This window comes from Zosterops lateralis (genome assembly GCF_965231275.1).
Source record: "Zosterops lateralis genome assembly, chromosome: 3".
NCBI lineage: Eukaryota > Metazoa > Chordata > Aves > Passeriformes > Zosteropidae > Zosterops > Zosterops lateralis.
This window is the reverse complement of record NC_139764.1, coordinates 114,221,871-114,248,647: the sequence shown is the minus strand read 5'-3', so window position 1 is coordinate 114,248,647 and position 26,777 is coordinate 114,221,871. Positions and strand designations below refer to the sequence as shown.

General features: G+C 55.0%; 2 protein-coding genes across 2 annotated transcripts in view; one reads left to right on the top strand and one right to left on the bottom strand.

Annotated features, from left to right (window-relative positions):
- The first annotated feature begins 1,531 nt into the window (after positions 1-1,531).
- Positions 1,532-26,777, top strand: part of KHK (ketohexokinase) — a 205,130-nt gene continuing 179,884 nt past the window's right edge. The window contains exon 1 of the mRNA XM_083857523.1: positions 1,532-1,559. The gene's annotated coding sequence lies outside the window, so the exon portion shown is untranslated. The remainder of the gene's footprint in view (positions 1,560-26,777) is intronic.
- Positions 19,945-26,777, bottom strand: part of DTNB (dystrobrevin beta) — a gene marked incomplete at its 3' end in the record, with an annotated part of 117,371 nt that continues 110,538 nt past the window's right edge. Inside the window, exon 18 of the mRNA XM_083857675.1 lies at positions 19,945-20,106. Within this exon, the coding sequence (XP_083713801.1) occupies positions 19,945-20,106 (162 nt within the window). The remainder of the gene's footprint in view (positions 20,107-26,777) is intronic.

Here is a 26,777-nt window from a genome sequence, read left to right as displayed (position 1 = left end):
AGACACACACACACACACAGACACACACACAGACACACACACAGACACACAGACAGACAGACAGATACAGACACACAGACACCCGGGAACAGAACAGGCTCTGCCCCATGACCCCCCCGGCCCCAGCAGGGATGTGATGCACAGGCCAGGGGGGCACAACAGGCACAGAACTTCATTAACTTATTTCCAATTTTTTAATCCATTTTTATCTATTTTAATCTATTTTTTATCTTTTAAAATCCATTTTAATCTATTTTTATCTATTTTTTATCTCTCTTGACACATTTTTATACAATCACACGCTTTGTATGTTTTATGCAAACATTTATATATTCATATCTTACATATGTAGATATCCATATATTTATTTATATTATTCTTTATATTTATTTTAATGTGTTTATACTATATGTGTTTATATTATAGATATTTATATTATAGATATTTATATTACATATGTTAATATTAGATATACATTATAGATTTACAGATTTATAGATTTAATATATTACATATATTTATACGTTAGATCTATATTATATATTATCTTTATGTATTTCTATAAGTTACCTTTCTGTATTTAATATATTACATATATTTATAAATAAACATACATATATATTTTTACATAGTTATAGACGCAAATTTATACATTATATATATTTACATATATTTATATATTCGTATATTACATATGTAGATTTTTTGTATTGCATATATAGATATTTTATGTATTTTAATATAGTTTTTATTTTCACACTTGTATAGCTTAGATATATTCGTTTATTTTGCCCTGAGTGAGTTTTTAGATCTCATTTTGCATTTTCTTCCAGTCCAATCTGCCCCATTCCTGCTGTGAAGAGCAGCAGAGGTGACAGTGCTGTCCCCAACACGGCCTCTGGTGTCCCCTCAGTGCTGAGGGACAGCCCTGGGGCTGTGTCCTGTCCCTCTGTCCCTCTGTCCCTCTGTCCCTTGTCCCCAGTCCCTCCCCAGCTCTCCTGGAGCCCCTTCAGGCCCTGCAAGTGGCTCCCAGATCTCCCCACAGCTCAGTTGTTTTCCCTTTAATCCCCTGGAGCTGCATCCCCCAGGATTTGTCTGCTGGGAGTGAGAGCCCCAGGCTGGAGCCATCCCAGGCAGCAGCACCTTGGGATCCCAGAGTGGATTGGGCTGGAAAAACCCAAAACTCACCCAGTGCCACCCCAGGGACACCTCCCACTGTCCCAGGGACACCTCCCACTGTCCCAGTGTCCAGCCTGGCCTTGGCCACTGCCAGGGATCCAGGGAATTCTCTGGGAATTCCGTTCCAGCCCTTTCCCACCCTGCCAGGGAACAATTCCTGCCCAAGATCCCATCTGAATCTCCCCTTTTCCAGCTTCAAGCCATTCCCTGTGTCCTGTCCCTCTGTCCCTTGTCCCCAGCCCCTCCCCAGCTCTCCTGGAGCCCCTTCAGGCCCTGCCAGGGGCTCTGAGCTCTCCCTGGATCCTTCTCCTGTCCAGGGGAGCCCCCCCAGCTCTCCCAGCCTGCCCCTGTCCCTGTCCCTGTCCCTGTCCCTGTCCCTGCAGTCACATCTCAGCAGCGTTCAAAGCTCCTCAGGAACTGGGGACTGAGGGCCGGAGCTGCCTGTCCCCAGAGCCACTCCCGGGGTTTGGTGACAATGGTGACACTGCCAGCACCTCGTGGATTTGGTTCAGGGCTTTTCCTGAGCCGGGTCGTGGTTTGCTCCCGGTGACGTGCGGCTGTTACCGGGGCAACACGGCCGGGGAGTGGGGACACTGCGGTGACACTGCTGGGACTGGGCACAGTGACACTGCTGGGACCTGGGCAGGGTGACACTGACATGACCTGGGCAAGGTGACACTGCTGGGACCTGGGCATGGTGACACTGCCAGGACCTGGGCATGGTGACACTGCTGGGACCTGGGCAAGGTGACACTGCCAGGACCTGGGCATGGTGACACTGACGTGACCTGGCCACAGTGACACTGATGTGACCTGGCCACAGTGACACTGCCAGGACCTGGGCATGTCGACACTGATGTGACCCTGTGCATGGTGACACTGACGTGACCTGGGCAAGGTGACTCTGCTGGGACCTGGGCAGGGTGACACTGATGTCACCCTATGCATGGTGACACTGATGTCACCCTATGCATGGTGACACTGCCAGCATCCTGAGCATGGTGACAGCACAGCACCCAGCACAGACATGCCACTCCTAGCACCCTGTGCATGGTGACACTGCCGGGACCTGGGCATGGTGACACTGCCAGCCCCCTGTGCAATGGTGACACCACAGCACCTCTCACGGCAGTGACACCCCCAGCTTCCTGCACAGCAGTGACGCCACCAGCACCCCAGACATGCTGTCACCACCAGCACCCCACACAATGGTGACACCACCAGGACCCCGGACATGGTGACACTGACAGAAACTTGTGCAATGGTGACACCCCTGGCTTCCTGCACAGCAGTGACACCACCAGCCCCCCACAGCAGTGACGCCACCAGCACCATGTGCAATGGTGACACTGCCAGCACCCCAGACATGCTGTCACCACCAGCACCTCATGGACTGGTGATACCATCAGCACCTTACACATGGTGACACTGCCAGCACCCCAGAGATGGTGGCACCAACAGTGCCCTGTGCAATGGTGACACTGCCAGCACCCCAGACACTGTGACACTGCCAGTGCCCCAGACATGGTGACACTGCCAACACCCCAGACACAGTGACACTGCCAACACCCCAGACATGGTGACACCACCACCACCCCAGACAGAGTGACACTGCCAACACCCCAGACATGGTGACACTGCCAGCACCCTGTGCAATGGTGACACCCCCAGCACCCCACACACAGTGACACCACCAGCACCCTGTGCAGTGGGGACACTGGCAGTGCCCTGTGCAGTGGTGACACCCCCAGCACCCCACACAAGGTGACACCACCAGCACCCTGTGCAATGGTGACACTGCCAACACCCTGTGCAATGGTGACACTGGCAGTGCCCTGTGCAATGGTGACACTGCCAGCGCCCTGTGCCATGGTGACACCCCCAGCACCCCACACACAGTGACACCACCAGCACCCTGTGCAGTGGGGACACTGGCAGTGCCCTGTGCAATGGTGACACCGCCAGCGCCCTGTGCCATGGTGACACCCCCAGCACCCCACACACAGTGACACCACCACCACCCCGTGCCACAGGAGCTCCCAGGACAAGCTGCTGCTGGGGGTGGCCACAGCTCCTGCTCATCCCTTGCTGCTGTTTGCATTAACACCAAAACCCAGCCATGTGGAAAATTGTCATTTTGAAACTGCATTAATAACTGGGGACTGAGAGACGTCGGTGACGTGTCCCTGTGCCTGGCCTGGGAGGGGACAGGGCTGCAGGAGGGGAGCAAGGAAATGTCACCCAAATGTGCCACACCAGCAGCTTCCCTTCCCTGCACCCAAACACCACATCAAACCCTGGACACCCACCCCAAAAGGCACAGAAAAAGGCAGGAGTGTCTGAATTTGCATAAATTTGGGACAAAAGCCTGGAGTGCTCCCAGTGCAGCTTGTGGGACATGGATGGGGACAATGGCAGCTGTCACCTGTCCCATGGCTCTGGTTTGGAGGAACTGACTCTGTCCTCCTCCTCTTCCTCCCAGACTGAGCCTCAGCAGCCACTGAGGGGAGGGAAAACAGCCCATGAAGATTGAAAAGAGTGAGAAACCTTGCCCAAACTCCTGCATCAGAGATGGGCCAGGACCAGAGCTGTCCTTTCCCCAGGAGGAGGGGGTGGGAATGTTTTCTGGTTTGAATAATTTCTGGTTTGAATATTTTCTGGTTTGAAGCTTGTCCCCCCAGGCCTCGTGTCCTGGGACTCCCAGCAGGTGATCCTGGTACCCCTGGAAACTACGGATGGTGGCAGATGTGAGGAAAGGAAAAGTCACAGAGCTTTTGTTCTTTAGAATCCTGGGATCCCTGAGGGTGGAAAAAAGCTCCAAAATCACCAGGTCCCAGCTGTGCCTGATCCTCACCTTGTCCCCAGCCCAGAGCTCTGAGTGCCACCTCCAGGACTTCCTTGGCCACCTCCAGGGATGGGCACCCCAAACCTCCCTGGGCAGCCCCTGCCAAGGCCTGAGCACGTCCCAGGTGGAGGTGAGAGCTCAGTTCCTGGAGTCAGGTCTCAGTGCTGACTCTGTGCCCCAAAACACATCTGCCTAAAATGAGAGGGGACAAATTTCACAGTGTGTGACAAGCTCAGCCCAGCTCACGGGTCCCCACCTTGGCCACTGCAGTGGGCTCTGCAGATCATGGAATCCCAGAGTGGTTTGGGTGGGAAAGGACCTTAAATCCCATCCAGTGCCACCCCAGCCATGGGCAGGGACACCTCCCACTGTCCCAATGTCCAGCCTGGCCTTGGACACTGCCAGGGATCCAGGGGCAGCCACAGCTGTTCTGGGAATTCCATTCCAGCCCTTTCCCACCATCCCAGGGAACAATTCCTGCCCCAAATCCTATCTAACCCAGTCACTTGTCCCCCTGCCCCATCACTCCAGGTATGCTCAGACCAAGGGACACCCCCAGCCACGCCCAGGCTGGCAGTGCCCACTCCCGCCAGATCCAGGCAAGAGGAAATCTTTTTGTTGCCAACATTCCTCTTTGAGACACTCTGTCTGCACTGATATTCTTCGAGAAAGTGCCCTAACACTCGAATTTCTCATTTTGAATGGTTTCTAACCGCTTGGCAGCAGCTGGCTGGGCCCATTTGCATTCCACGGCCAGCGGAGCAGCAGCTCGTGATGCAGTTCCTGGAAAACACGGTGGCTGTGAGAGCAGCCCCTGAGGTCACATCCTGAGGGGGATGGGGACACGGGGACAGGGCAGGGCTGTGTCCCCCTCCTCGTGCAGCTCCCACTGCTCACGGGGCTCAGAGGGATCCCAGAGCTTGAGGGGCTTTGAACTTCGCCTTCCTAGAAACACCTGGAGCCCCCAGCCCCAGCAGCCCCTCACTGCTGGGATCCCCCAGCCCCAGCAGCCCCTCATCCTCATCTTCATCTTCATCCTCATCCTCATCCTCATCCTCATCCCATCCCCACCACCCAGAGCAGTGACAGCGCAGCTCCTGGCCAACACTGACCCTTGAACTTCCTGCGCTAGGGTGGCACCTTCCCGAAGAAAGGTTGGAATTGTGGAGCCACTGAGGCTGGAAAAACCCTCTCAGACCATTGAATCCAACCATCCCCAGCACTGCCCAGGCCACCAGTGACCCCTGTCCCCAAGTGCCACATCCACAGGGCTTTAAACTCCTCCAGGGATGGGGAATCCAAACCTCCCTGGGCAGCTGTGCCAGGGCTGGAGAGCCTTTCCAGGGAGGAATTGTCCCCCATATCCAGCCTCACCCTGCCCTGTGCCTGTTCCCTGGGAGCAGAGCCCACCCCAAACACCACGGGCTGAGCTACAGCTGCACATCTGTGTGGCTCCTGCAGGGACTGTCACAAACCTCTCCAGGAGGAAATAATCCAAACTCCTCATGGATGAGGCCTTGGAGGATCCCTCTGAGGCCACAGTCACCACACGTGGCCACAGCCTTTGGGGAGTGGGGACAACACCTGAACAGGGAAGGGAATGGAGCCCCAGGAGGGGCTGAGGGAGCTGAGAAAGGGGCTGGGCCTGGAGAAAAGGAGGCTCATGGGGGAAGCTTTCCAGAGAAAAGAAAAAAAAGGAAATAGAAGAGAAATAAAGGAAAAAGGAAAGGGGAAAGGGAAAGGGAAAAGGAAAGGGAAAGGGAAAGGGAAAGGGATCTCTTCTGTATTGATGTCCCCTCCTGTACTTCATGCAGCCTGTGGGGTCCCCACATGCCATGTCCCTTCCCTCAGCCCCGAGTGTGACCCTGTGGAGAAGCCTGGCCTTGGCCACGAGCACAGAGAGCAGCAAGTGGAACCTCTGAGCTGCCATTTCCTCCCACTGGCACCTCTGTGCCACCCCCAGCCTGGGGCTCCCTGCTGCCACAAGGCCTGAGGCCACGGGGAAGGGGCAAGGATGGAAATCTGGGCAAGCTGGGCTGGTGGGAGGGGTCCCATGGAACAGGAGGAGCTCTGAGGTCCCTTTCCCCACCAGGGCAGCCTCTCACTGTGATAAATGAGGTTCAGGCCCAGCTGAGAGCACTGAAACCAGCCCAGTCCTAGAAAGCCCCTGGTGTGCTGAGAGAGCACCTGGTGCAGCAGGGCAGGGCTGGGCCAGCGTGGGAGGACACGGGGCTGTGCCCTGCAGGGCTGGGCACTCACCTGGCACAGCCACCACCTGGGGACCTTGGGGACACTCGGGGGGCTCCCCAGGCTCAGTGAGGAGGTGCTGCAGAGAGGGACAACAAACCACACCCAAACCTTCCTTCTGCAGGGGCTGCAGGCAGGGGAAGGGTGGAGGGAAGGACAGAATTGTGGATTTCACAGATCACTGGGGCTGGAAAAGCTCTGGAAGATCAGAGTGCAATTGTCCCCCAGCACCGACCCCTGTCCCCACATCCACAGGGCTTTAAATCCCTGCAGGGATGGGGCCTCCACCCCTGCCAGGGTCTGAGCACCCCTTCCAGGAAGGAATTGTTCCCAATATCCAACCTGAGCCTGCCCTGCTGCAATTGAGGCCGTTTCCAGGCCCAGTAATCCCTGGAGCTGGGCTGTCCCTGTGGATCTGCTGGAGCAAACCTGTGCCAGGGCTGTTGGTTCAGTGCGTCTCCATTCCCTGGCACAGCTCTGCTCCTCCACGGAGCTCCCAGGGTGGGAAACTCCAGGATGCCTTTTGTAAACAGAGCCCAGGCAGAGCTGAACAGGTTTGTAAACTCCTCCCTGGCTCTGTTTTGGAGCTGCAGCTCCAGAAAACCCAGGAATTACTGGCTCATTGCATGTCCTTCCTGGAAGCTGCAGCGAGGAGGACACAGAAGATGGATTTCAATTTAGACAAACCACGAAGGAAACCTCTGACCTGGCTCCTGAAATGTTTGGGAGCCAATTTCGATTGATTGTCCCTGGCTCACCGAGTCTTGTATACAAGAGCTGTGAGGTTTAACCCAAAATGTCATTTCCAGGGAGAAGAGAGGCCGGGCTGTGCCCTGAGCACGGAGCAGCTCCAGGGGAAGGGCTGGATGGAAGGGAAGCTGTGCCCATCAGAGCTTTCAGCAGCTCTCCACGACTGTTTCACCACCACCTCCCTGCCCCAGCAGCTGAGCTGGAGGTCCCCCACCCTCTGGAGAGCTGCTGCCAAATTTTCTACAACCACTGTGACAGAGGGAAGTTTTAAAGGGGAACGAGATTAAAAAAAAAAAAGCTGTAAAAAACTGGGGTTGGAAGGAGCCTTGAAGGGGTTTTGGAGCACCTTTCTGGAGCAAGGTCACCCCCAAGGTGCTGCTCTTCAGCTGCTCTTTGAAAGTCTCCCCAGGGAGGCCCCAGCACCCCTCTGGGCAGACAGTTCAGCCACTCCTGTGGGAATTCCTGTCCCAAATCCAGGCAGAAGCCCCCAGCTGATGTGTGACCATGCACCTCTGGAAAGGCCCTGGCTCTGCTTCCTGCTGGGCCAGGAGGAGACAGACAAGCCCAGCTAGATTTCCCTTTTATTTCCCTTCCACCTCCTCCTTTCCAGGCTCCTCACAGCAGCTCCTGCATGGCCTCAACATGGGACTGTGGGACACTGGAAAAGCTGCCCCAGACAGGGACAGGACCCCCGGAGCTTTCCAAAGCCACGTGAAGCCAGAAGTAACTTGATCTAGTGCCAGCAGCACTAAAATCATAGAATCATGGAATTGCTGAGGGTGGAGAAGACCTTTAGCTGAGTCCAATCATCAAGTTCAAAACTGCTTCAAGTGCAAAACTGAACCAAAGACCCCTGGAAGTCTCTGACCCTTGAGGTGCTCACTGAGAAACTCAGAAATAGACACTGATTTTATCACAGAAACATCACAGACTGCTGTGGGTGGGAAAAGACCTCCAAACTCATCCAGTGCCACCCCCAGCCCTGGCAGGGACACCTCCCACTGTCCCAGGCTGCTCCAAGCCCCAATGTCCAGCCTGGCCTTGGGCACTGCCAGGGGATGGATCCAGGGGCAGCCACAGCTGCTCTGTTCCATTTTAATATGGAGATTTTATTCTTCCTAGGAACAGATTGAAGTGAAAGGAATCTTGCAGACACAACAACCCAAGAGCCAGCAGGTTTCAGATCAGCAATTTAAACAAACATCTCATCATGCCCCAGATGGTTTCCATGAGGGAAAAACCTTCCCTAGGAGGGTGGGCAGGGCCTGGCACAGGGTGCCCAGAACAGCTGTCCCTGCCCAGGGTAGGGAGGTAATGAGATGAGATTTAAGATCTCTCCCCACCCAAACCACTCCAGGATTTGCTGATTCTGTGTCGAGACTACCACAGAACCAACACAGTGTAAGGCTACAGAAAACTCACAGTTATTGCCACAAAAACAACACCAAAAGTTGTGTTTTGTGCAGTTCCAGGTGCTGTTCCTGCAGAGCTGCTGCTGAGCAGGTGAGGCACAGCAATGAACAGAGCCATGGGGGAATGCAGCTGTCAGGAAACATCTCGGCCACCCCAGCTGGGTCTGCTCTCCATAATCCCCTCCTGGCAGATGTTTATGGACAGCTCTGAGAACCCTCCCCAGCCAGGGCTGTTCCCAGCTCTGCACGGAGTTTGCAGCATCACTTTGGGGCTGCTGGCTCTGCAGGGCAGCTCTTCCCTCCTGTGCCCCTAAACCTGCTCTGTCCCAGCTCCTCCAGCCCTGCTGGGTGAGCCAGAGCTTCAGCCAGGATGAGCTTCCCCACCACCAGCCTCCTTGGGACTTCACAGATCCCACAGATCCTTCAGATCCCCAAATCCTGGGGCTGGGAAGGGACCTTAAAGCTCATCCTGCTCCAAGCCCTGCCAGGGACACCTCCCACTGTCCCTGAGCCCCAAACCTGGCCCTGAACACTCCCAGGGATGGAGCACCCACAGCTTCTCCTCCAGGTATCCCTGCCGCTTTCCATGGAACCTCACAGCAGTTCAGGCTGGGAAACACCTCAAGTTTGAACTCTCCTGCCCATCTCCAAAGCCTCAGCAACCTCCTCCTGCCTGAAGGCAGGAGCAAATCCAAGTCCCTCGCAGGAAAGGCTGAATAGTAATTAATTCAGGACAGAAATAATGAACTACAGAGGAATTTCAATTTACACGTCTTTCTATTTTAACAGAAAACCCTTGACAACTGATTTTGGGTAGGGAAAGAAAAAAAAAAAAAAAAAAAAAAAAAAAAAAAAAAAAAAAAAAAAAAAAAGCCTTTTCCAACCACATTTAAAGCTGCTTTGCATGAGGCTCATCCAGCCTACGCTGCACGGGAGGGAGCAGGAGTTTGCTGTGCAGTGTCTGTCCCCGTCGGCTGCTGTTCCCTGCTCACATCCACTGCCTTGAGGCTGCGGTAGGAGCTGGAATGCTGCCGGGCCGGTCGGAGCAGGACGTGGGTCTTGTCCTTACAGCTCTGCGGGGCTCGGGGCGGTGCTGGCAGCGCGGGGACACCGCGGGGACACCGCCAGGCCCATCTGGGGAGCCCCATCCCGGCCCCGCACTGAACATCAGCAGTGAAGTCAGTCTCCCCGCCAGGGATTTCTGCACGATTTGGGGCTCTGTGCTGCCATTTGACATTCTTTTTTTTTTTTTTTTTTTTTTTTAAACCAGTAATTTAACAATTATTTACGTTAAGCAGGAAGGGAGGAGAAGCCCTTCCAGAGCTGCACATGAAACTGCTGCTGCTGCCTGAATAATTCCAGCTCGATCGAAGCGTGCGCTAAAAATAATCCAACCCCCTCCCTTGCAAACACTCTTTGAGGGAAATATTTAAACCAGAAAACAAGGCCCCTAAATCAGCCCCCCCCCGTCCCCACCCCCAGCCGGGGCTGTTAACCCGATTGTTGCAGGGAAATTGAATTTCCCCGTCCTCCGTGGGCTCTCGGCTCCAGCCGCCTCCCGGAGCGGGCACGCCGAGGAATACATGAAAGGCTCATTAGTGGGGGAGGCTAATAACCTTGCTGAGGCATTAATAAAATCCCCGGCTGAAGCCGAACGCAGGGACAGTTTCATGGCAACGGAGGCAGAGAAGGCAGGGTGTGCTGTGCCCAGCCCCACAGACCCCACAGACCCTACAGACCCCACAGAGCCCACAGACCCCGCAGACCCCACAGACCCCACAGAGCCCATCTCTGCCTGATCCTGGTGTGCTCCCCACACCCAGAGGCTGCTCCAGGACATGGGGTGGGAGAAGCTGAGTGTGCTGTGACACCCAAAATGCAGATGGAGAGAGGGCTGGGGGGCGTGGGGGATGCACTGCAAACACCAACATCACTGCACCACGCCTGCTTGGACTGCAGCAGGAATTTCCCCATGGAAAGGGTGCTCAGGCCTTGGCACTGTCCAGGAAGGTTTGGGGAGGTGTCCCAGGAATTCCTGGATGTGGCACTCAGTGCTGGGGACCAGCACAGTGGGGATCAGGCACAGCTGGGACTGGCTGGGCTGGAGGGATTTCCCAGCCTCAGGATCCCGGGATTGTGTGCTGTGGTTTGGATCCCTGCCCATCCCAGCAATGCCAGCCAGGGATAGTCATGATCCAAGCCCAGTGCACGGCCCAGGGCCTGTCCCCCCAAAGAACCCACAGGGGATTGCCCCAGAGCAGAGCATTAACCGAGGCTGGGCTGGGGGCACACGGCCAGGGGAGGGGAGGGGAGGACAGCAGGAGCAGCCTTTGGTTCTCCACTGTGGAGACCCAGGGGCACATCCCCTGCCTCAACCCTGGAGGGATCGAGGCAAATGGGGAAAGAACCTTTTAAATGATGGCTTAGATGAGGAAAACTCTCCTGCCGTGGGCCTTTGCAGACACACGTTAACATTTCGTTGTTCTATTGGTTTGTTCCGTTTGTGTCACTCTGTCACCGTATGTGCACCCGTGCCAGAATGTTCTTCTTTCCCTCCAACCCCACTGGGTTAAATTCCATCCCTGGGACCCCATTAGTCCCCTCTGTTCATATTTAGCCCTTTGCAGCACTTTTTCCTGTTGTTACTGGACCCTGACCTCGAGACCCAGTTATAACCCTGTGCCCTCAGACCCTTTTTGTCTCTGCTCCCTGGGGCACACTGGGGCACGGCCCCACCCTGGCAGGACCTGGCACATCCTCCGAGCATTGGGAAGGTGAGGAACCCACCCATCCACCAATCCCAATCCATCAATCCACCGATCCATCTGCCCACCAAGGATCTATTGGGGACCAAAGATCCCATGTGGACGGCCCTGCGAGTGTACCTTGAATGGTTCTGTCAGTTCCTTCTGGAATTGGCCAAGCATCTACTGGCATGTTAAATAAACAGGTGGGAAATGGCTATTCTGGGGTTAGGAAAGGAAATACAGGCAAGATATAAGGTATTTAAATACATATATATGTGTGTGTGTATATATATGTATTAAAATATATATTTATACACATATGTATATTTATACCTATATATTTATGGATAGACATAGGATATCCACACTATGCACATATATCCTACGTATATTATGGCTATCCTAGGTCTATCCATAAATATATAGGAAATACACAGGACATTTAAATCTGATGCACTGGCTAAAGCCACACAGACATTTGGTTTAGATCGTCTCACTGGCAAATTTGCACTACTAAAAGCCAGCAAATTACTAAAAGCAAGCAAAGCAGTGTGGTCACCCAGTGTCCCCAGGGAGGGTGGGAGCTGCCAGGGGACAGCAGTGTGGTCACTCAGTGTCCCCAGGGAAGGGGGAAGCAGGTTGGGGACAGCAGAGTGTCCCCAGGGAAGGCAGGAGCTGCCAGGGGACAGCAGTGTGGTCACTCAGTGTCCCCAGGGAGGGCAGGAGCAGGTTGGGGACAGCCAAGTGTCCCCAGGGAAGGCAGGAGCAGGTTGGGGACAGCAATGTGGTCACTCAGTGTCCCCAGGGAAGGCAGGAGCAGGTTGGGGACAGCAGAGTGTTCCCAGGGAAGGCAGGAGCAGGTTGGGGGCAGCAGAGTGTCCCCAGGGAGGGTGGAAGCTGCCTGGGGACAGCAGAGTGACCATCCCCTGTCCCCAGGGAAGGCAGGACCCGCTCCCCACAGGAACCCACAGTGTCTCCTCACGACCAGTGATCCTGTCCTGGCCCCGGCCTGGCTGTGGCCGGAGGAGGGGAAGGAGGCCGGGAGGGCAGCCCTGGGCTCTCCCTCACTGTCCAGCAATCCCCAGAGATCACCCCAGTGCTGTGTCCCCGCACAGGGATGTCCTGTCCCCCCTGTCCCCTCAGTCCCCGCACAGGGATGTCCTGTCCCCTCCTGTCCCGCACAGGGATGTCCTGTCCCCCCTGTCCCGCACAGGGATGTCCTGTCCCCTCAGTCCCCTCAGTGCCCCCTGTCCCCGCACAGGGATGTCCTGTCCCTTCAGTCCCCTCACAGAGATGTCTTGTCACCTCCTGTCCCCCCCGTCCCCTCACAGGGATGTCCTGTCACCCCTGTCCCTTCAGTCCCCTCAGAGGGATGTCCTGTCTCCCCTGTCCCCTCAGTCCCCTCAGAGGGATGCCCTGTCCCCTCAGTCCCCGCACAGGGGTGTCCTGTCTCCCCTGTCCCCTCAGTTCCCTCAGAGGAATGTCCTGTCCCCCCTGTCCCCTGTCCCCGGCCCGGCCGCCCTCAGGCGCGTTTCCCGCCCGCTCCGCCATGGCCGCGCTCCTCCCGCTCCCCCCGAGCCCTCCGAGCTCCTCATCCCACCCAACGCTGTTTGTTTTCATTCCTCCCTCTCCCCCCCAGCTGCGGCACCGAGAGCTGGGCGGCAGGAAACAATAAAAGCCCTGGGTTAGCACGCAGAAAGCCGCCTTTCCCGGCTCCTTTCAAAGGCTGACATTTTTGCTTTCATCCGCCATTTCCCCTGCGCTCCCCCCGCCTCACGCCGCCCTCAGCGGGGCCTCGCCCGGGGCTGCGCTCAACATGGGCCAGATTGTTCAAAATTGTTCAAAATTGTTCATCGGAACCGCGGCACTGCCTGCCCGGCCCGGATTGATGCCTTTGGTCCGGGGTTTTGGTGTATTTCGGGTTCTGTGGTGCCCACGGTGCAGCTCTGAGCTCACAGTCAGTGTCACTCGGCTCAGGGACACAAAACAAATCCTTTTCCTGCCGCACACCAAGGACATGGTTACAAGTTTTCAGGCCCAAAAGCACAAACAAGGGTGGGCTAAAGAGAGAAAACAAGAAAGACCTCAGGACCAGTTACCCATTTTTGTGACTATTCTCAGCCCACCTTGGGTGTAACTCTTGTCCTGCCCAAGGCGGATCCTTAAAGGCCTTTTAATAAATATCTACTTTATTCTCCAGCTCTGTCCACTCTCTGTTCCAGCTCAGCCTTCCCGAGGCATCAGGACCACAAGCAGCTTGGATTACAAAGGCTAAACCCAAGTGTTATCTTTCAGAATTATTGCAGTTTTGTTTTCAGGCCCCTGCCTTGGGAAGTGCTGGAGGAGCAGAACCTCTGATGGTGGGAACATCCAAACCCAGCAGGAGATTTCTCTGTCCTGGGATTTCCCTGCATTCATGGGAAGGATTTCTCTGTCCTTAAAAAACAAACAAACAAAAAAAAAAAAAAAAAAAAAAACAGCCTGGGAAGTTCATCCAAGCTGGAGGGCAGTGGAGTGAGGGGAGTGTGCCCGTCTCTGCTGCTCACACAGGGCACAGAGGTATCTCCAAGCCCATAAAACAGCAAAAACTCAAATTCATGGAGTCAGGGAATAGTTTGGGTTGGAGGGAGCCTAAACCCCATCCCTAAATCCCTGGAACATGTCCTACTGTCCCAGGCAGTGTCCTTTGGGAGCTGTCAGTGACCCAGCTCTGCCACCAGGGAATTGTTTCCTGCTCTGGTCACTGAGGATGCTCTGGGTGAATCCCCTGCCGTGCAAATCCCCCGTGTCTGTGCCTTCACAAACCAAACCTGGCATCTGTTCACATCACCAAATCAGCTTTTCTGGCCAGGATTTCCTTTCCATGAAGTTTTAAAGCTTCTGTGTCACCTGTTCAGTGGGGGCCTGGATCAGCATTGCTGATACAGAAATATGAATAAAGTGATGGCAGGGTCAGACCATGGAATCCCAGAGTGGTTTGGGTGGGAAGGGACCTCAAAACTCACCCAGTTCTAACCCTGCCATGGCAGGGACACCTCCCACTGTCCCAGGCTGCTCCAAGCCCAATGTCCAGCCTGCCTTGGGCACTGCCAGGGATCCAGGGGCAGCCACAGCTGCTCTGGGAATTCCATTCCAGCCCTTTCCCACCATCCCAGGGAACAATCCCTGCCCAAGATCCCATCCAGCCCTGCCCTGGGGCACTGGGAAGCCATTCCCTGTGTCCCTCCATGTCCACATCCACGCTGGGTGTGCCCACACAGGCAAAGGGGCTGCTCTTGCTCCAGCGTGTTTTAGGAAAACTGCCATAAAAAAGGGGAAAGGGATGGCAGGCAGTGGTGGGGGTGGTGCCCAGCACTCGGCCATGGCAGCAGGGACAGGCAGGACTGGGGTGACACAATGTCCTCAGGACCATCCCTGCCTCCCCTGCCATGGGATGATAATGAGCCCTTTGGTGCATTATTTCCAGGATCTCCTTTTCCCCTGCCCGTGCTGAGGAGCAGAACTCCCGGTGGATCAGGGCTGTGCTGATGGGAACCATCCCACCAAAGAGCTGCGGGGATAAGAACCAGAACTGGGGGCCTCTGATGAGATGCAGCTTTCCCCAAGCCCCCGATGGAATTCCTCCTGGGCCACCAGAGCCCGGGCCCACAGACAGGTCTGCACAGGGAGCTCTGAGCAGGCTGAGGCACGCAGCAGCCCCAGCTGGGGGAACAACGACACAGCCACAACAAAGGAGAACCTGGGTAATCCGGGATCAGCTCTGCTGCCTTTTCACAGCCTGGAAAAAGAGCTCGGGGCTTCCGGGGGGCCGGGGGAGACAAAAAGAGACACGTCCAGGAGCCCCCAGGGAAGGCAAAGCGTGAAGGGGTTGGGACAGCCATGGCCAGGGACACACAGGGACACACACAGGACACACACAGGGACAGCAGGCCTGAAAGGATGCACTGTCTGAAAGGATCACTTGTGACCGTGAGGCAGAGGCGTGAAATCTCCCAGCCACCAGACAGAGCCCTGCTGGGAAAGAGCCCCCGAGGGGGAACCTGCAGGGGTTGGGTTTGCTCCCAAACACGGCTCAGGGTTGTGAGCTGGGCCTCCACATCCTCCTGGAAGGCAGGAGTTCTGCTGCAAGCCAAACCTGCCTGGCGGGAGGATCCAGGAGGAATTCCTCAGGGATCCATCCGCTTCACATTCTAATGAGGTGCACAAAAATAACCGCTCTCTAATGGCACTTCCTGACGACACAAAGGTGAGGATGAATCACCGGTACAGAGGCAGAGCAGAGGCTCACACACAGCTCCGGAGGCTGGGCTGGCGTGGGGGCACTCACGATCCCAGAGCTGGCTGCCCACGGCAGGGGCTGGGTGTCACCACAGCTCAGGGCACGCTCTGGAGGTGTGAATCCATCCAGGAATCCATCCACGGATCCACCCTCCACCCCAAATCCCCACAGAACGGGTCTGAGCAGTCCAGCAGAGACAGCAATTCCAAATGGAAAAGGAGAAATCAGGGACAGGGGGAAACACAAACTCTGTTCTCCATCTTGGCAAAAGTAAACCAGTGAGTCCAGGATCTCCAAAGGAGAAATGATGTGGACAAAAGCTGCCTGTTGGAGCCCTGGGCACTGAGAATTTCAGGCTTTTTGTGCTGACAGGCACTGACCTTCAAGAAAACACTACATTTGACCTGAGGCTGTGGAAAAGGCTCCCAAAACTGAGTGACAGCACTGGGATTGTGGGTGTGGAGTTTGAACAGAAGTGTGGGATAGCACAGGGTGGGAAACTCAGAGTTTAAGGCTTTAGAATATAGTAATATATATATAAAGCAAGATGGAAGATTTAGGGCATAGGCTGATTAATTTTCACCTTCTTCATGGGTCTGGGTGGTATCTTGTAATGGGGTAGAAGAATCACGTTGTGGCCCACGGGTGGTTGGTTATTGGGTTCAAAGCAATGGAATGAAGTGGCACAGCAAGAAAAGGAGCCCTTGTTTAGGCACAAACTCCAGAGTGCAAAGTGAAGCTCAGTGGTTTTGGAGGATTTCAGCTCGAGCTGGGTCTGCAAGGGCTCCCCAGGGAACTCTGCCAGTGTCTTCTCCTACCAAGTGCAGCAGCCCCCACTGAGGACCAGCACCTGGGCCTCAGGACGGGGACAAGGATGAAGTCACAGCTGCTGGGACGAGTCATCCTCGTGCAGGGAGCAGCATTTCTGCCCTCCTGCAGCCCAGAACCTCAGAGTCAGCACTGTCCTCTGCAGACACACGTTTCCCAAGGCAGCAGGCTGGGGAACTTGGCCCTCAGAGCCCCTGGAGAGCTGCTTGAAGAGTTTGTTTTGGCCTATTGATATCCATTTTTAATAGATCTTGAAGTAACAGGGAAAGTCCAGTGGCATAATAGCATTTTCCAGGATAATAATAAAAGGGAAAATAGAATGACTGGGAAGCTCACATCAGTCAAAAGAAAAAGAACAGAAAAGGGAAAAGACATCAGGGAAAAGGATATTTTACATCAGGAAAAAGGACAGAAAAGCTGAGAGGAGATTGGGACAGCCCAAAATGACAGGGCTGTGACTGAGGGTTGGTATCAGGAGCTTTTGGTGGCAAAGGGAAGTGGAGCTGGGAATCCTGAGAGTGCCAAGGGGGAGAGTGGAACACCAGAGCCAAACACTTCTGGAGCCCACACTGCACCACAGGCAGCCAGGAGAAGGTGCTCACGAGGAAAGAAGAGCCAAGGAGAGGCATTAATTAAAGATCTGAAATGGCCTGGGGACATCTCTCTTCTCTCAAAGACTGGGAAGAGCTGACTGGGCCGCTGGAGGTGGGCACCTGCACAGGATGGAAATGCAGAAGGCAGAGATGGGCAAGGAGAAGTCAAATCAAACCCAGCTGAGGCCAAACATGAACACCCTGGGCTGGGGACAACCTCAGCAGCCTGGGGTGCAGCAGTGGCAGAAATGGGGATTCAGACCCGGGGATCCTTTGCACCACCACGTTCCCACAACAGCACCAGGGATATTTCTGGTTCAAGCAGTGAATACAGAATGGAACTGTGCTGGATTCAAAGCCTGAATTAACCAGGTGAATTTGCTTGGGGAAGTTTTTGTACAAACCCCCCATTTCCTACATTTAGAAATTGCCAATTTCTGCACAAAATTGGAGACGTGCATGAAAAGCACTGGCAGTGGAGCAGTTGTCTTCCCGAGGAGTGGAAATGTTTCTGACACTTTGAAAAGGGAAAAAAACCACCTGAGTCATGGAAAGAAAGACGACAGAACTACACATCATTGTTCCTTTCAAGAGGGAAGAGGCTGAGCACAGCAACACCCAAATTACTGCACAGTCTGAACTCTCCGAGCTTGCAGCTCCTGTGTCACCCCCAAAGCAAGGAAACCACCCAGAAAAGGGCTGGGCAGGAGGAGAATCATTGGGGCTGGAAAATCCCTCCCAGAGAACCGATGTGTCCAAGCTGTGCCCAGTCCCCACCTTGTCCCCAGCCCTGGTGCACATCCAGGAATTCTTTGGACACCTCCAGGGTTCTCAGATCTCCAGAGATCCATCCCAGCACAAGGAAACCACCCAGAGGAGCCCTGCAGGGCCAGCTCAGGGGTGAGCAGGAGCAAGAACAGTCCCGTGCCAGGAGGGCCAGGATGCTGCTGCACATTTGGGATGCTCCTGAAGGGACCCGGGGGAGGGAGAGAGGGAGGGAAGAGAAGAGCAATTCTGGTTCCAAACTGAGCCCCCGAGGCTCCTCTGACGTGTGTGGAGGAAAGGAAGGTGTGGAGTCATCCCTGGGGGAGAGAGTGGTGTGGGGTGGTGATGGAAACAACCGCTAACTGCGCCCGAGGATTAATCATTAATTAATGATGTGGCTTCAGCTGCCGCAGGGGGGGAAAACACCGGCTGCACTCACTGGGTTGCTCATCTGTTGTTTAAAGCCAGGCAAGGGAGGAAGTGTGAAAGCAGCGCCAGGGTGCTGCAGGAGCCTTGAAAACGGCAAGCTCAAGGCTTGAGCCGGCTGGAAAAGAGGAGAGGAGGCAGCCAGTGAAAGGCAGAATGTGGGCGAGGACAGAAAACTCGGGAAAATATTTAAATTCCTCGTGGCTTCCATCATTTCCTGGAACGCTCTCCCAATGTTTTATGCAGTCCTCAAGGGCTCTGGAGACCGTGCCTGGGAGGTTGTGTGCTCGGATGAGCACGGCCAAGGCAGGTGCTGCTGGTGCCAGAGCAGGCAGACCTGTGCCTGGGACAGTCATTCCCATGGAACAGGCTCTGGCTGCTCACGGTGGCCTGGGACAGAGGCTCCACAAAATGCCACTTGCAGGGCAGGGCCAGGAGCTGCTGGGAGGGGAGAGATCCTGGGAAAATCCCACATTATCCATGAGGGATGAGGGCCCTGCAGGCAGTAGGAGCTGCAGCGGGGAGGGCACCAGCTCCTGGAGTGGGGACACGGAATAAAAACCTGTGATCATCCCCTTCCTGGGCTGGACCCATCATCAGGCCCCAAATCCCCTTCCTGGGCCTTGATGGGAGGCTCTGAGCAGTGAAAGCTGCAGGGAGTGAGCTCTGGAACCCTGGAAAATGAGAATTTTAGGCTTTCTGTTCTTTCTGTTCTAGCAGGCACTGACCCTCCAGAAAACACCACATTGGAAAGAGACACAGACAGAGGCATTTTTCACCTTGTTAGCCAGAACCCACAGCTTGTGAGACTGTAACGTAGATAAGAATTAATAAACATCTGAGCCTGAATACAAAACTGTGTCTCTGATAGAATAAGATAAAAACCCCACAGTGGAGAGGCCAGAGCGTGGCTGTGACACTGCCCAGGGCTGGGGTTACTTATTGGGGCTTGGAGGTGGCTCCCACAGGCACAGAGTGATCCCAGCAGGGCTGGGTGGGAAGGGATCCCAAAACTCCTTCAATCCCACCCCTGCCACGGGCAGGGACACTTGCTTTTGGAATTCTGAAGACTTAGATTTTAGGAGTTTAGTATATAGCAAAATATATGGGGCAAAATGGAAGATTTGGGGCGTTGCCTAAGTCCTTCTTCTTCACCTTATCCTTCTTGGGTTTGGGTGTTTTTTTTTCTAATTGGGTGGAAAAGGTTCTGCATTGTGGGCCTTGTGTGGTCATTATTGGGTCAAAAGTATAAATTATACACATCACTTCATTATTGGGTGATTAGGGCTTAAATACCCTTGGAATGAGTTAGAGACATCCAATTTACCTCCATTTTCTGACCTGCTAGTTAGAGCTCACAGCTCATGAGGCTGTAAGGTAGATAAGAGTTAATAAACACCTGATACAAATGCAAAATTTGTCTCTTGTGCTGTTAATCCCAACCTTGGCAGAAAAAGAAGCCAGACCTTCCATCAGACCCTCCATCCCAGACCATCCCAGGCTGCTCCCAGCCCTGTCCAGCCTGGCCTTGGGCACTCCAGGGATCCAGGGGCTGCTCTGGGCACCCTGTGCCTCCCTCCCCAGGGCTGGTGACACTGCTGGTGGCCCTGAGTGCCCAGGGCTGGTGACACTGCTGGTGGCTCTGAGTGCCCAGGGCTGGCTCATGTCCAGCCCCCAGCAGAGGGATGGGTGGCCACCAGCCTCACTGGGCAGCTGGGAATGCAGGATGTGCTCCTGGAGAAGGCCCTGTCATCACCATCACCGCCTGGGAATTCCCAGCTTTGGTGGTTCCAGTGTTTGTGCTGAGATGAGTCTGAGGTTGGGCACTGCACCAAAGGCCTAAAGCCACAGAGAGCCACACTCCAGGTTGTTTTCAGCTGTGAAAACGGGCACAGAAAGGCAAAATGTGCTTTCCCTCTTCCAGCTGAGGTGGATTAGCCACGCGCTGGATCAGCTCTGGGTGCTCTCCTCCCTGGCCAGAGAGAGTCAGTGAGGAGCTGCTCTCCTCCAGGATGTGGGTGAGGAAGGGGCTGCCCTGGGGGCACACACAGATATTCCATGGGGGGTGAAGGGGCTGGGAATTGCCAGATCCCTGTCAGTCCTGAGCTCTTCCCCAGCCCCAGGAACATCCCAGGCACTGAGGGTGATGCCCCTGAGGTCCAGCACAGGGGAGTGCAGCAAGGACAGCAGGAAACCTCCCTGGCCACAAAACCTCTCAGGAAACGTGGCTGTCATGGAGATAAAATGGCAGAAAACGAAGGAGGCAAAGCCCAAAGCCACGGGCCTCACTCTGCTGCTCCAGTCTCTGTCTCCTCCCAAATGAGGGAACCCTGCTCAGTGCTGGGATGTTCATCCACAGCTGACAGACACAGCCAGAGCACTAAAAATAGATCTGGAGCAAGATGGATCACTCACTGGCCACAGCCTGGCGTGATAAATGCAATCCTAACAGGATCAAGAAATGTGGATTTTGCTCTCAATAAACTTAAACCCAACCACGGAATGATAAAATGTGTGCGTGGTTTGATTTCTGCACCTACAAATTCTCCCTGAATAAAGTGGTTAAAACAGATGAAATGAAAAATGAGGAGTTTGATGAGCAGGGCACAGCACAGTGAGGAGCACAGCTGAGGGAGAGCACCTCTCACTGCTGATGTAAAACCATCACTTTTCCAAATACACTTTTTCAACCCTTCCCGGGAAGACCATGATGAATATTAATTTAGGAGGCTGAGGAGGATGGAGGGATGGATGGATGGATGGATGGATGGATGGACGGATGGATGGATGATGGATGGATGGAGGGAGGGATGGATGGATGGATGGAGGGATGGATGGATGATGGATGGAGGGATGGATGGATGGGAGATGGATGGATGGAGGGAGGGATGGAGGGATGGATGGATGATGGATGGATGGAGGGAGGGATGGATGATGGATGGATGGATGGATGGATGGATGGATGGATGGATGGATGGAATTTGTGGCTCTCTGGGTGAATTTGTCTGTGCTTGAGGCAGAGACTGAGGGCTCACAGTGCCCCTGGCCCCCATTTCCAGCTCTCGTATTTCCACAGTTGAGCAGCAACCACATTCCCTGCTTTTCCTATCAAACTCAGGGATTTGTCATCCTTTTTTTTTCCCCCATTCCTGGCTTGTCAGCAGCATCAGCAGCACGAGATGCAGAGGAGCTGCCTGCGAGGGCGCTGCCCACCCTTCCCAAAGGCACATCCTGGGAGTCATCCTGGGGGTTTTTGCCTCCACAGGCTGGGCCCACGCACGGAGCAGGGAAACGTGAGGGGATGACACAGGCACAGCAGAGCTGCCTCATCACGGCACAGACCTCACTCCTCCTCCTCCTCCTCCTGCTCCCTGCTCAGCACTCCCAGTGATGCTCAGAGCTCTGCACGCACCCAGGGCAGGCAGTGTTCCATTCCCAGAGGAATCCCAGGATCCCTGAGGCTGGAAAATCCTTCCCAGCCCATCCCAGTCCAGCTGTGCCCAATCCCCACCTTGTCCCAAAGAGCTCTGAGTGCCACATCCCGGAATTCCTGGGACACCTCCAGGGATGGGCACCCCAAACCCCCCTGGGCAGTGCCAAGGCCTGAGCTCCCTTTCCATGGGGAAATTCCTGCTGCTGTCCAAGAAGAAGAGGGAGGAGGGTGATATTTACCCTCCAGCAATGCCCAAGGCCCAGGCTGGCCTTTGGGGTGGAGGTTTTGGCACCTGTGGGCAGGAACCAGGACTGGGGGTGACCCTGGGCTCCCACAGCACTCCCAGCACTGCTTTTCCCAGCCTTGGGAAAGGAGCTCAGGGGGTTCAGCAGCCCTGAGGAGGGCAGGACAGGCCCCAGTTCCCTCCCCTGGAGCACGGGGCACTGTGAATCCCACGGGAACAGCCCCACACTCCCACCAAAGACCACCACATCACACCTCCAGGGAGAGCTGGAAGGTTCAGCAGGGACAAGAGGAGCCTGAGGAAGGCACAGGAGGGCAGAAGGAAGAGGTGGGAGGTTTAACAGAGCCCAGAAGAACCCGAGGAAGGCACAGGGGGCAGCAGGAGCAGCTGGCACACGGCTGTGGGGTGGCAGAGCTGCTCTGTGGGGCTTTGCTGTGCCCCACACCGAGGATCCCCGGCCCCACAGCTGCTGCAGGCGTGTCGGGCAGAGCCAGCCCTGGTGTCCCAGCACAGTCCCTTTGATCTCGGGGAGGAGTGGCTCTCCTCTAATGCAGAACACACGGGCACGGAGCCCCTCCCGGCAGTCCGGGCTCCTTCCCTGGGCTGCAAAGAGCCCCCGGAGGAGGGGAGAGCTCTCAGAGGCTTCACCCTGCCCGTGCCGGAGAACCCAGGGCTGCCCTGCTCCTCCCGGGGCTGATTCCCCTTGGAAAAGCCCCGTGGACCCTCCACCCCACACCTTTCAGTGCCCTGCCCGGGGAGGAGAGTCCTGCTGATGGGGAGCAGAGCCCCTGCACACTCCCTGCCCTGGGAGGAAAATGGGACCCAGTGCTCAGTTTTTCCACAGGAAAGTGAGAGCAGGACACTTCACCCCTGAGCTGGAGACAGCAAACACTGACACTGGCCTCAGACACTGACACTTCTTCTGGATTAAGCATCAGGAGAAAAAAAAAAAATGTTTTTCTTCTTTGAAAGGAAAAAAAAAAAAAAACCAACTGGGAATACAAGCTGAGGTTTAGCCCAACAGGCACTGCTGTTTGGGGCCAGGTTACAGAACCAGGGAATGGTTTGGATGGGAAAAGACCTCAAAGCTCATCCAGTTCCATGGCAGGGACACCTCCCACTGTCCCAGGGACACCTCCCACTGTCCCAGGTGCTCCAAACCCCATCCAGCCTGGCCTGGGGCACTGCCAGGGATCCAGGGGCTGCTCTGGGCACCCTGTGCCAGGGCCTGCCCACCCTGCCAGGGAACAATTCCTGCCCCAGATCCCACCCAGCCCTGCCCTGGGGCACTGGGAAGCCACTCCCTGTGTCCTGTCCCTCTGTCCCTTGTCCCCAGTCCCTCCCCACTCTCCTGGAGCCCCTTCAGGCCCTGCAAGTGGCTCCAAGATCTCCCCACAGCTCAGTTTTATTCCTTTAATCCCCTGGATTTGCATCCCACAGGATTTGTCTGCTGGGAGTGAGAGCCCCAGCCTGGAGCCATCCCAGGCAGCAGCACCTTGGGGTCCCAGAGTGGATTGGGCTGGAAAAACCCAAAACTCACCCAGTGCCACCCCAGGGACACCTCCCACTGTCCCAGGTGCTCCAAACCCCATCCCAACCTGGCCTTGGGCACTGCCAGGGGCTCCCTGTGCCAGGCCCTCCCCACCCTCAGGCTCTGCTCTCACATTTCCCATGTCACAGATTCTTGCTGGAGCCCCGGGCACTGAGAATTCCATCCTTTCTGTGCTCGCAGGCTCTGACCCCCAACAAACCCTGCACTGACCTGAGGCCGTGGAAAAGGCTCCCAAAATTGAGTGACAGCACTGGGACTGTGGGTGTGGGGTTTGGATAGGAGTGTGGGATAGCACAGGGTGGAAAACTCAGAGTTTAAAGGTTTAGAATATAGTAATACATAGAAAGCAAGATGGAGGATTCTGGGTGTTGTCTAAGTCCTTCTTTTTTCACCTTCTTCTTCATGGGGGTTGTATTTTGTAACTGGATAGAAAAATCCACATTGTGGGCCTTGTGTGGTCAATTATTGGGTTAAGAGTATAAATAATACAGGTGTCACCTCGTTATTGGCCAGTTTATGCCTAAATAACCTTGGAAAGAGTTAGAGGGGCTCCATTTTCTGCCCTGTTAGCCAGGGCTCACAGCCTGTGAGACTGTGCTGCAGATAAGAGTTAATAACCATCTGAGCCCAAACATGAGCACTGCATCTCCTGGGCATAATCCTGGCTCTAACAGAAGAAAAGAAGATAAAAGAAGAAGTTTCCAGGCTTAGGGAAGTTTTTATACCAAACCCCTCATTTCCCACATTTGTTCTGGGGCATGAAGAGATGTTTACTGGTCTGAATTGCTGCTCTGAAACCTGCTGGGTTGTTGTGTGTGCAAGATCCCTTTCACTTCAGTCTGTTCCTGTGTTCCAGTGGGCCAGAGGGACCTGGGCAATCCCCTGAGCAGTGGGAATTCCTTCCCCTGGCAGTGACACATCCCTGAGGGAGATGGGGCTGGGGGAAGGTCCTGGCACCTGGCAGAGCCTGGGCTCCCAACTCCAGCCCTGGGGAGTGACTGAACATCCCCCACAAGCTCCCACCTCCCCAGGGGCTCAGGGACCATCACCAGCATCACCTGAAACCCACAGATCCTCCCCAAACCCTGCAGGATTCTCCCCAAACCTACAGGATTATCCCCAAACCCTGCAGGATTCTCCTCAAACCCTGCAGGATTCTCCTCAAACCCTGCAGGATTGTCCTCAAACCCTGCAGGATTCTCCCCAAACCCTGCAGGATTCTCCCCAAACCCTACAGGATTGTCCTCAAACCCTGCAGGATTCTCCTCAAACTCTGCAGGATTATCCCCAAACCCTGCAGGATTCTCCCCAAACCTACAGGATTATCCCCAAACCCTGCAGGATTCTCCTCAAACCCTGCAGGATTGTCCTCAAACCCTGCAGGATTCTCCCCAAACCCTGCAGGATTCTCCTCAAACCCTGCAGGATTCTCCCCAAACCCTGCAGGATTCTCCTCAAACCCTGCAGGATTATCCCCAAACCCTACAGGATTCCCCCAAACCCTGCAGGATTATCCCCAAACCCTACAGGATTCCCCCAAACCCTGCAGGATTCCCCCAACCCCTACAGGATTCTCCCCAAACCCTGCAGGATTCCCCCCAAACCCTGCAGGATTCTCCCCAAACCCTGCAGGATTCTCCCCAAACCCTGCAGGATTCTCCCCAAACCCTGCAGGATTCCCCCCAAACCCTGCAGTCACCCCCAGCTCTTCAGGGCAGCACTGAGCTGGGAGAGAAACCTCCTGCCCATCGAGCCTGATCTCCTGTCACCTACAGCCACATGGTGCCTTGTCCTGCCAGGAGCTTCCCTGGGGGGATTTTGGGCAGGAATTGTTCCCTGGGAGGGTGAGGAGGGGCACAGGGTGCCCAGAGCAGCTGTGGCTGCCCCTGGATCCCTGCAGTGCCCAAGGCCAGGCTGGACATTGGGGCTTGGAGCAGCCTGGGACAGTCCAGGGTGTCCCTGGGACAGTGGGAGGTGTCCCTGCCATGGCTGGGGTGGCACTGGGTGGTTTTTAGGGTCCCTTCCCACCCCCAGCAGTGAGTGATGCCACAGTGCTGATCCCAACAGGTGTGAGTGCCCAGAGCATCACCCAGCACAGGCTGCAGAGCTCCTGGGGTTCTGTACCTGAGTTAATCCAGCACAGGCTGCAGAGCTCCTGGGGTTCTGTACCTGAGTTAATCCAGCACAGGCTGCAGAGCTCCTGGAGTTCTGTACCTGAGTTAACCTGGCACAGGACTCAGACCTGCTGGAATTCTGAACCCGAGCTCATACCTGATGGGCTCGTTAGGGCTGTCAGCCACGCAGGATTAGGCTGCCAATGATCTGGAGCTGCTGGGAGCAAACCTGAGGTGTTTCCAAATGAGCCCCACGGTGAGGAGGGGCCGTGGCTGGTGGTGCTTTCCCAGGCCCAGGGATCCTGATCCCTTTTAAAGCACCTCCCTCACCTCCACTTGCTGAAATTCAACAGGGAAAGGGATGGAGGAAGGAAAATTAATATTCACCTGAGCAGAGTCTGCAAAGCATCATCAACTCGTGGAATGGGTTGGGTGGGAAGGGACCTCAAAGGCCACCCAGTGCCACCCCAGCCCTGGCAGGGACACTCTGGACTGTCCCAGGGACACCCTGGACTGTCCCAGGCTGCTCCAAGCCCCAGTGTCCAGCCTGGCCTTGGGCACTCCCCCCAAACTACATAAAAACTCCCAAGGTTTCCTATTTCTCTGCTGTTTTAATTCTTTGTGGATTTAAGCACATCAGCTCCAGGCTGGTGCCACTGGAGGGATATTTACAGCACTAAATCACAGGCTGAATCACAAATACAATACGAGCACTGCTCTGGAAACCCAATTTGGATTACACAGCGATTTTGGTTGTTAGAGCAGCTTCCATTTCACTCTGATAAATAAAAAACCCCAAGAGGTTTTGGGCTGAGAGCACCAGGCCAGGCCAAGGCTGCAGCTGGGACTGACATTGCCCAGGGCCAGGCTCTGAGGTGGGACTGTTTTGCTGCAGCACCACAGATCAATTGGTTCCAGGTAGAGGTTTTTTCCCCTTCCTGTGGCTCGGCGCAGTGTTTACCCTGGGGGCTGGCCCTGTGCAGGGCTGGGGTTTGCTGCCAGCAGGTTGTAAATCTGTGCTGTGCAGGAGGCACCAGGCACGAGGGGAGGTGATCACTGTCCTGCTGAACCAGCAACACCCAAGGCCTTCAGTCTGAAATATTTCTGTGATGCCAAACAGCACCAGGCCTGCGTTTTCTGGGTTTCTTTATCGTGCTTCTAGCCTGCTCCAAATCGGCTGTAACTACAAAATAATAATAATAAACCCCCCCCCCCCCACAGTTAAAAGGTCTTACTCTTCCAGCAGAGCCACAATTGGCCCCATTTGTCAAGGAGGTCCTTGGCCAGGGAGAGACACCAAACACCTTCAGCCACTGTCTGAGGGTGGGACAGACAGGAGAGCTCTGTGCCACACCTGGGACGC